Here is a 10,676-nt window from a genome sequence, read left to right on the forward strand (position 1 = left end):
CCTGATGTCTGCGCTACAAAGTCCCTTGAAATACAAATCGCCCGCAGGCATGAGAAATTGCCCTTACCTATTCCCATTCTTCTTTCCTTGCCTAGCACTCCCTTAAGATGTACCATCCAGTATGTGAAAACAAGCAATCCCCACTTAGTTCTGCTGCACCGGAGGAATTGGCCCTTTGCAGAAAACACACTCCAGTGACGCCACAACTCAAGGACACACAAGACCCATTTAAACCATTTCCAATCTTCACACCTGGACTCCTGGACTTTAGCAGCCATCCATGCTAGGCTGTGGAGAGCAGATTTCCATGAGCGGTAAAAGGCTTGGCCAGATTACTCCACACCCCAGAAAGGTACTGGGAAGAAGCTCACGTGGCTATGGAATATGGAAATGCAAGGAAGGAACTGTGGAGGACCAGGGTGTGTCTTTAAACCACCTCTAGAGTAGCTAGCACCTTCTGCTGTATTTGTAAACTGCCCCGGGGGCCTTTGAGCGGAATGTAGGGACTTTGAAAGTCTCCTCCCTCTTGGCCTTTTTGGCATGGGGCCCTAGAAAATTATTACAACAGCTAATCTGATGACATCATCATCATCATCATCATCGTCGTCGTTGTCGTCGTCGTCGTCAGCAGCAACGGCGTTGAGAGTTTATTTCCTAGCAGGGGTTGATCAACAGCCTGCACATGCGTCTCCTTTCATCTTCGCCACAACTGCACATGAAGAAGGTGTTCTTGAAACACCCATTATACAGATGGGGAAACTGAGTGTGGAATGGAGAGGCTGGGAAACTAACAGAAGGTCACAGCTAGTAGAAGGTGGATGTGGCCTCGGCAGCATGGCCCTAACGCCTGCTTAGTCACCACCCGGGCCACTTCATGGAGATGATTGTGCAGGGGAATAAGTTAGTCTAAAATTGGTAAGTACTTCCATTTTTAAAGGAATGTTTATGCTCTGGTTCTTATTTTAGCTTCACGCCCATCTTGTGCGATACTCACAGCCGGTTGCAGCCCCCTTGTGTGGGTGAAGAGAAGGCACGGGGAGGTTAAGGACTTGCTGAGGTTGACCTGTTTGGCAATTCTCTTCCCAAATCCCAACTGTGCTACTCTCTTTAGCAGTGGGCAGCGGACTTTGTGCAAACCCTGAGGAGCGGGTGCCCTGGCACTGGGGCTTCTCCAGACACGTGGAGCCCACTGTGACTTCTGGGACGGCAGATTGTGAGGGGAGGAGTATTAGGACCACAGAGGTATGAAACAAAGTTAAAAGTGCAGAGTTTATAGATTTGGTTTTGAACCAGTAGTTCTGATCAGTTTTCCACCAACCACCCAGTTGTATTTATCGACGGGTGGGGGGTGGGGGAGGGAAAACACAAGCTGAGGAGGATGATGGATAATAGGGGCTGATTAAGGTAAGGGCATGAAGCCCAAGAAAAGCCACGTCTGGGCCCAGCGTCTTGGATGAAAGGGACACAGGCTGGCTGACCTGTGGTCACTGATTATATTAAGAAGACAAGGTACCAGGCCCATCTTGAACAAGTTCTAAAATGTAAACTTTTAGCTAAAATGTAAACTTTTAGAACTGGAGGGCCTACGAGAGCTCGTACAAGCTCTCAGGTTATGATCAAAGGAACTGAGACACCGAGAGCACCTGTGTCTTAACTGCCACTGACCTGGAGGTGGAGCTGGGCTGGGCCCACCTGGTACCTGCCTCCGCCTGTGGCACCCACGGCCCTTCCGTCCACCAGATCTGCCAAGGAGGAGAGCAGCCCTCAACATTGAGCCTCCCTTCAGTGGACGTTGTCTTTTAACTTTTTATTTCAAAATAATTCTGGATTTACAGGGAGTCGCAAAGAAAATGTACAAGGAGACCCTGTGCACCCTTCATCCTGTCCCCCCACCCCCACCCCGCTGACTTGTCCACACCCAGAGTTCCAATACAACTGCAGATACATGTGGGGTGATAGGTCTCTTCCTGAGACTGACTTAGGCTCAAACAATCCATGACATTTCTTTCTCAGATCTTATCCTGTCCACCTCACTGCCATGAACACACACACACACACACACACACACACACACACAGCCTAATCAGCAATAATTTCACTCCTGAATATTGCTAGAAAGATCACTAAGCCCAGCTAATCAATTGTCTCAGCCAGCCAGCAGTCCCCAAGAGATGCCTAGACTTTTCATTGCTATCATTTAACCCTTCGCAGCCTGAGTTTTTAGCCCATCTTCCAAAAGAGAGCAGAAATACTGTTCTGGGAAGAATCCAGAGCCTAAGATGACGGTTCTATCCTGACACCGTTCAAAAGCCTCGTCTGTGCTAAGGGACGCAGACGCCACGGAACACTTCAGAAGGAAGGTCTCTCTCTTATGTGCTCCACCCGGGATCAGCATGGGTAAAACAAGAGGACACGGGCCCTACAGAGTGAACAGCCTGAGGAGGCAGATACAGCCAGACAGGGCAGAGGAGAGACCGTGACAAATGAGGGAAATAGTCACCGGAGAAATACCTGTTTAGCAATTAAATTTGACATCAACGTAGACAAAGCTTATTACTGAATGGAATACAATTCCTGGGAAGGTTGGTGCACACCTCATCTTTTTTTTTTTTTCCTGGACAGAGGAACATGAAAGTAGGAGGGGCGGAGAGGGGGGAAGGGCTAGGGTAAGAACCCCCATCCTGGGTCAGGAGCTGATGTAGTTGAGGCAGCCAGACATTCATAACTTCAAATCACTCCTCCTAGGAGGAAGGGATTGGAGGTGCCCCCTGGAGAGAAGAGACTGGGCAATTCCCTTTGCACACATTTCTGGCGCACATACTACATGCCAGACACCGGAATTCAAAGGGGAATACTAAGGAGGCAATGACAGTTCGAGGGTTTAGTCGTGGTACCGCCAACTCCATGAGGGAGAGCAGAGAGGAGGGAGGGAGAAGAGCATGGGGCACTTTGTAAGTGTGGGGGCACTGGGATCACACTGCAATCCCTGGCTTCAGTCAGGAAGTAAGTGGCTTATCAGTGGGGAAAGAAAAGGAGGAGGGTTCATTGCCTTGTAGCACGGTGTCCCCACACAGAGACACACAAGGAGTGTCGCGGACCCTGGGACGGAGGGCAGCCCACGAGAAGAGACACCGTTTCAGGAGCTTCTGGGAGGCCCACTTGGTTCTTGGATTAATTCGCCAAGCGATTGTGTTGAGAGAGGAGAGGACAGCGCTGTTCCCTGCTGCCCTGAACACACAGCCTGCTGGCTTCACAGCCAGGACTGGCTGGCCTGCTCTGTGGGTAGAGCCCAAACTGCCCCCTGAGAATGCAGGGTGGAGAGGGGTACGGGAGAGAGTTGGAGACCCAAGAACAACACTGCTCATTGGAACGTGTGGGAGCGGGGGCCAGGAAATTTGGCAAAACTGTCTACAGAGCAGAAATAAGTCAGATTGGGCCAGCTGGTGGCTCAGGCGGTTGGAGCTCTGTGCTCCTAACTCCGAAGGCTGCCGGTTCGATTCCCACATGGGCCAGTAGGCTCTCAACCACAAGGCTGCCGGTTCGACTCCCGCAAGGGATGGTGGGCTGCACCCCCTGTAGCTAAAATTGAACATGGCACCTTGAACTGAGCTGCCGCTGAGCTCCCGGATGGTTCAGTTGGTTGGAGCGCATCCTCTCAACCACAAGGTTGCTGGTTCGACTCCCGCAAGGGATGGTGGGCTGCGCCCCCTGCAACTAGCAATGGCAACTGGACCTGGAGCTGAGCTGCGCCCTCCACAACTAAGATTGAAGGGACAGCAGCTTGACTTGGAAAGACGTCCTGGAAGTACACACTGTTCCTCAACAAAGTCCTTCTCCCCTTCCCCAATAAAATCTTGAAAGAAAGAAAGAAAGAAAGAAAGAAAGAAAGAAAGAAAGAAAGAAAGAAAGAAAGAAAGAAAGAAAGAAAGAAAGAAAGAAAGAAAAAGAAAAAGAAAAAGAAAGAAGTCAGGTCTTCAGGACTGCTGTCCAAAGCCTGGATCACATCCTCTTTTCAACAGTGGTTTGAAAGCCCCAAGTTCTTTCCAGGTTGGGGGGCTTCCTGATGTGCCCCGGTGTCTGGTTTCTGAACGAAATAGTCCGTGGGAGGATAAAGCTGAAGGCGTACTCACACAGAACTCTGCGTGGCAGCAGTTAGGAAAAACACCCTGTGATGGGCTGTGTCCTCCCCAAATTCATATGCCGAAACCCTAACCCCAGTGTGACGCTGGCGGGGCCTTTGGGACGGGGTTAGGGTTACATGAGGTCATGAGGGTCGAGCCCCCATGATGGGACCAGTGTGCTCCTAAGAGGGAGAAACCAGAGCTCTCCTGTCCTCCGTGTGAGGACACAGTGAGAAGGCGGCCATCCGCATACCAGGACGGGCCACCAGAACCTGGCCATGCTGGACCGGGATCTTGGACTTCCCAGCCTCCAGAACCGGGAGAAAGTCAATTTCTGTGGTTTAAGCCACCCAGTCTATGGTATTTTGTCACAGCCACCTGAGCTGACTAAGATATAGCCCTTAGTGGGAGGCACAGGGACCTGTTTCTAGTGGTGTGACATGATGTGTGCAGAAGTGACTGCTCTGTGCTGAGCATATACAAGTGCCAACGCTTATTGGGTAAAGAGCTAACACTCTGCATGTGTTTCATCTTCCCAATAACCCTATACGAAAGGTTTTAGAATTATCCTTTAGAATTATTGTATTTTTATTAATTCTATTTTTTAGAATTATCCAGTTAGCAGATGGGAAAATCAACACCTTTAGGGGTGAAGGAGCTCAAGTGTCACAGCTGAGCAAAGGTGGTGCTGGGATTTGAACCCCGGCTGTATGACTCAGTACACTTAACCACAGCTCTACACGGTCCACAAGAGACACTCACGAGGGCAAGAGGGCAGGAAAGAGCAACGATGAGCTGCGCTTACAAAGGGGAGTGAAAGCGCCTTGCTCTTGAGCAGCTCCTGGTGCTATGAGCCTGAGCCACAGAAGCCATCACACCCAGGGGTTGATGCGATGATGGAGACCAGCCAGGGCCTCCATGAAGAGGGAGATGCCAACCACGGGAGGAAGACTTCACAGAAAAGCTGAGAGACGGCTTATAAATGCCACCTAGACCCGAGAAAGGGCAAATGTAAGAGGACGCAGGCCACTGAGCACGAAGCGCTAAGACGAAGAACAGTGCCTGGAAACAGAGAAAGCCAAAAGCCAGAGGACCCACAGATAAAATGCCAGCTGTCTAGTGCCTCTGCTGACCTCATGGAGTAGGAAAAAAGGCCCAAGTGAAAGGGCTAGAAACTGCTCGTTTGGTTGGTGGCTGAGAAAAGGGCACGTGTCCACAGAGCATTCAGAATCCTCCTGTATCAGGGATTCCTGCCTTTCCTTTCCAAGCTGGAGAAGGAAACCGCACTCCGGGAGAGCCAGGGCACGTTTTGGGCGGCCATCTGGCTCTGACTTCCCCCTCTCCTCTACTGTACCCCAGAGAATGAGGGGAGAGAGCGGCCAGAGCACGTGGACAGAACTTAGAATCCTGACCTCAGCTTTGCCTTGACTTTGCTCCACCTTGGGCAGGTCGCTCCTTGCCTTCTCTGGCAGGAGACCAGGGCGTGCTCGACCTGCTTTCTCCTGGGGACAGTGAACCAGATGGGCTTTGAGGTCTTCCTGTGCACGGAGCTGAACAGAGGGACCCAGGGACCAGGATGGATCACAGAGCGAAGGGGAAGAGAGAGGCTTGTGGAGATGTGAATTTGAAGGGAAAGACAGCCCTCAGCATTTCACAGGCAGAAGAGAAGTGGGGGGAATCCTCCCCACCATCCCCACCAGGCAGCAGGGGGATCTCTCCAACTGCTGGTAAATTGAGCCATACTCCTGCCTCCATGTTCTCACCTCCAGACTGAGGAGAAGAACTGATTTGGGGAGTAGAAGGCACACAGCCTCTCCAGGCCCTTGGTGACCGAGGACCTGAGGCTGCTACAGGGGACTTTTATCTGAACACATCAGCTGACTCTGGCTTCACAGTTTCTGCCACAGTTTCCATTTTCGCTTTGTGAAATGATTCCCCTCTCACCCCACCTTCCACTTTGCCCAAGTTGTACAGCAGCCTGAAAATGCTGATGGCTTAACTGGTTTAATTTTTTTCCCCAGCAGCCCTGAGGGGTTTTAACTCTTTCCTCCTGCAGAAACCCTGCTTTTGGAGTTGAATGTTTAAACTCTCACTGGGAGACTCATAAATATTCGGAGTCACTCTCTCCCTCTCTGTTTGATTAGGAAATGAGGCTTTAACTCAATGTAATCCCCAAGCCATTAACAAAAAAGCCCTCAACAGCTCCACTATTAGAATTTCACTCTTAACCCGCTGAGGATTGAATTAGATTAACATAACTACTCACAATCTGAGTTTATTTTCTGTGCCAGATAGAAATGTGTTTTTCAGGGAAGGCGAGAAGGGGGAGGGTGGGAGGAGGAAGAGAGGGGGGGAAGAGGGAAGGAGGGAGGGGGGAGGGAGGAGGGGGAGGGAGGGGGGAGGGAGGGAGAGAGAGAGAGAGAATAATGAAATGTAAAAATAGAGATAAGAAGAAGATGGACAGAGACACCGCACAAGTGAAGTGATGGGGAGCACGAGCTGTGCATGGTCTTTGGTTTAAACACCCTGCCAGCTGCCATTTTATATTTATGGGGTATTTGGAGAGACGTCAGCTATGTAAAATCGTTTGAATGAGGGGACTGCTTTCCAGGTATTTGTGACTCCTTCCTCCTGGAGATTGATGGTCCTGCACCTGAGCCTGCTGGATTCCAGAGCACCTGCTCATTGGCCCCCCACCCCCAATTTGGGAGGAGGTGGGGCTGGATTTCCACATGCTCAAGGGAGGGGGTCACAGAAAACAGTGCATGCCCACAGGCAACTGCGCTGACATTCAGAGAAATAAACAACAACAAGGATGGGAATGGGTTAGATTTTGCGGACATGAAGTCACAGACAATCCCATGACCAATTGCATTTAAGAAATCAGTTTGGGGGAAAAAAATGAGTTTGACGGGAGCTAGTCCACATGAAATTAATCGTTATTGAAGCAGAAACTAAATAATCAGAGGCTGCCTTATGCAAATGTATTGAAGTTTCCCCGCCCCCGCCCCATTGCCTCTCTATCACTAAGCCCAAGTGGGAAAATCCCCATCCTGAACTTGAGGATGAAAGCTAGGCCCTGCACCCCACTGTCAAACAAGCCCCCATCCCACCGATAGCATCCACAGGTAGCCAACGGAAGAAGCAGTTCTTGCCTAAATGTTCCAACAAATACTCCTCTCTCAACTGCTGATGCTCATGAGAAACAGGACTTGTTCAGAAATGCAGGCGTCTCTCCTGCTACATTTCATTCAGGGCCAGGTGGCTCCAGTTTACATGTTGGGAAGGGGAGGGAATGGTTTGCTCTTGTATTGAAAGGTTAAAACGTGTCACTCTTTTTCTAAAACACCATTGAAACCTGAAAGTCCTAGAAGTTCAATTTTGCAAATAGCTGACTGCTGTGATTTCTGAATGCAACGTCTCAATCACTTGATTCACTTGAGCTTTAATTAACAATCACCCTCCAAATCCCACTTCAGTGTTATTGTGGGGGAACCGTAGCAGGATGTTTAGCAAAACAGAGTCCTTGCAATAGAGAAAATAAGAATGCTGCCTGTATAATATGCTCAACTCTGGTTTATTTTTTCTTCATTTCTTGGATTTTACTTTCCATATTAGGTTTTAAATAGTGACATTACCCCCACCCCCACTTTACAACAAATTCCTTATTCTGACTTTCTCCACCAAGGAATGTGAAATTACTACCTGAACATGCAAAGGTTACCTTCTAATCTCTTATTCTTTCCTGATCCCTATTCTCCCTTCCAAGATAATAAATGAAGGAATTAAAGACATTAGTAGCCCTAAATAAAATACAAGTGGAAATAAAGAACCAGGAGAAAGAAAGTGAAAGTTTCATACAGGTCAAAATGAAATCAAATTGCTTTTCTAAACTGGTGTGTGTCCATGATTTAACTTTCTTCAAGTTAGATTTACTGCTAAAACTATTTTGTTTCCAATCAAAAATAGTCCAGACATATCTGTTTTGTTTAATGCTTCTAAATTGTTGGAAACATTCCTCTGTTAGAATATTGTTTTCCCATAGTCCTTAGCAATACAGTATATGGTAAGCCTGTGTTAGTATACAGAAACCCAGGCATTGTTAGGCTTGCAAAAAGAGATATATTTTTAAAGTTGTATATAATATACATGAAGCATCATCACATTTTTTTTCAAAATTTAAGGCTACGATTCCTTTGTAAATAATATATAGCAAATCTCCCCAAATGTAGGATTTAGTTAATACCATGCATTTTCCAGAAACTAAAGTCCCAAATGTTCCACCGGACGCTTGTAGCGTGTTAGCTGTGTGGACCACCGGACAATGTCTGGGGACTGCCATCTCTGGGAGCCACCAATGTATTCGCAAAGTCTGCCCTCTGTCTGAAACCACCATGGCTGTGACAAGAATTGTGATATTAAGTTTCTTCCTTTGGGAAGGATACAGAGCAATACATCAACAACACTCCACACCTGACTTCAACCTTTCAGAGACCCCAGCCCCCACCCAAGTTCCCCTTTCAGGGTGAAGAAAATACACCAAATGAATGAGCCAATGAAAGCCTGTAAGGCAAGACAAATCGTCAGCTCTCACCTCGACTTCTCAAAGCAAACTCGCTCCGTGGAGGAAAAAGAAAAAAAAAAAGCCATTTCCCTTTGAGGCATTACAGAAAAGCTGGTCAAGGGGATTGTCATGACTCCTCCTGAACCTAGAAGCTCCCAGGTTGAGCCCCCATCTGCCAGGAGCCCTCCATCATCACCTGTCCTGTGTGCACTGAGTCTTCCCTCGGTAACCTTCCCAGCTCACCCAAAGCCTGAGCTGCCAGCAGATAAAAGTTTTCACGCTGGGAGACATAACCACCCCACTGAGCCGCATGTAAACTTTCCCTTGCCCTTTTGATTTACTTACTTTTTTCTCAGCGAAAACAAATGCAAATAAAAGGGAACCTACTGATTCCAAATGAGTTTGTGTAACCGTCCTGGCTAGCCATTCCTGGTCCCTCTGACCTTCCCATGACAGTCCACAAAAGGCAACGTTTCCTCTCGGCCACCCAGAGATGCTTCACAGTGCCGAAAAGCAGGATGAAAGAGCAGGCATGGGGAGATATTTTTATCCATTTCAAAAAAAAAAAAAAAAAAAGAGAGCGAAAGAGAGAAGGGGGGGTGTGTGTAGGAAAAAGGCCAGGAAGGTACAGGGCAGATTCTGGGCGGAGAAGGGAGAAGTTGCGGTACTTACATGCTTGAGGCCGGAGAGGACTGGCTGGCGTGGAATGTCTGCCCCTCAGGTGTTGCCAGTTGCTGATGACTCGTTGCTCAGCTCCTCCGGCACCAGCTGACAGTCCCCTGTCTGTGTCTCTTTGTGACTAAGGACACAGTACTCCCAACCTATAAATAGATCCGGACTCCGTGATTGATATAACAGGCAGCTGACAAAAAAAAAAAAAAAATTTCCCACAACCATAACCAGGTCTTAAACAAACCAGCAAAAAGCTGTAGACTTTCAACTCCACTGAGCCCCAAGCAGACTCCACAGTCACTGCTGATGGGCCCTGGAAAGAGGGGAAGAAAAATATACAATAAAAGGGAGGAGGAACTGATGGGAGGATAAAACAAGGGGGAAAGTGTGAAAGACAGTTACTTCTCTGGGGGTGGAGCAGTCACTTGGGGTCACAGGAGAGCCAGTGACTGATGGCCTGCAGACAGAGCAAGGGGAGGAGCCAGGCCAGGAGGTCCTGACCCCCGTGAAGAAGAGGCCCCAGATCCTGAGCCCCGTGGCTCTGTCAGGACTGGAGTCCAAGTCCTGACTTGGGAGCATTCGTCAGTGCAAGTGCTTTCCACGAAAGTTTCCATTCCTCCTGCCAGATCAGGGGAATGGAGGGAACAGACAGAGCTTCTCTAACTCAGGGGCCAGGCAGGCTTTTCAGGGGACCCGCAGAAGGCTCCTGGAGGGTCAGGGCTTGGGATGGAGTCAGCAGTCACAGTGCCTGGTGAGGCAGGGTCCAGTGGGCACGGGAGCAGGGGATGGCATTCCCAACGAAAGAATTGCCCAAGGTTGAAAGGCTTTGGGGGTCTCTACTTTCTCCAGAAATATTTCCTAGGAGACTAAATTGTCTGGAAAAGTTTCTTCTTGGGGAAAGTAGCCCCAGTCTTTGGGCTACTGAAGGGTCTCTAAGAAACACTGCCTGCCCCAGTTTCTGCAAAGGTGGGACAGCCTCCTTGGGGCAGGCCAGCCCAACTCTGAAAGCTGAGCCATGAAGCAGTTTCCAGAAGATGAAAGAGTCGTGGAGAAATGACAGAAGTACGGGCTGTCCAACAACTAACGAGATGAGCTCCTGAACACCTGGGGAAACCTAGCCTACCACCTGGAGACACACCTGCTTTGGTCATACGGGGCCATCTGCCTGGATGATCTGGTTACTTGGGCACACTGCTAGGGTGGAATTTCAGGTCACATTCCCCCTTCTACAAGGGTCATGGGACCAGACCCCTGCTGGCGTGGTGAGGGATAGGTACTTTATAATCCTTAAAACTTTCTGATCCCCAATTTTGAAAACT

The 10,676-nt window shown here is 49.0% G+C and overlaps 1 protein-coding gene across 2 annotated transcripts in view; it reads right to left on the bottom strand.

Annotated features, from left to right (window-relative positions):
- The window catches only part of ESRRB (estrogen related receptor beta), a 167,062-nt gene extending 157,559 nt beyond the window's left edge, over positions 1–9,503 (bottom strand). Inside the window, exon 1 of one of the 2 annotated variants that reach the window (XM_019733676.2) lies at positions 9,358–9,503. In XM_019733676.2, coding sequence (XP_019589235.1) covers positions 9,358–9,359 — 2 coding nt within the window. In that variant the 5' untranslated portion in view covers positions 9,360–9,503. Of the gene's footprint in view, positions 1–9,072; positions 9,207–9,357 lie in introns of those variants that run through there. The other variant, XM_074327178.1, reaches the window with a different exon arrangement.
- Positions 9,504–10,676: the final 1,173 nt, after the last annotated feature.

Source organism: Rhinolophus sinicus, linkage group LG03 (genome assembly GCF_036562045.2).
Source record: "Rhinolophus sinicus isolate RSC01 linkage group LG03, ASM3656204v1, whole genome shotgun sequence".
Classification (NCBI taxonomy): Eukaryota; Metazoa; Chordata; class Mammalia; order Chiroptera; family Rhinolophidae; genus Rhinolophus; species Rhinolophus sinicus.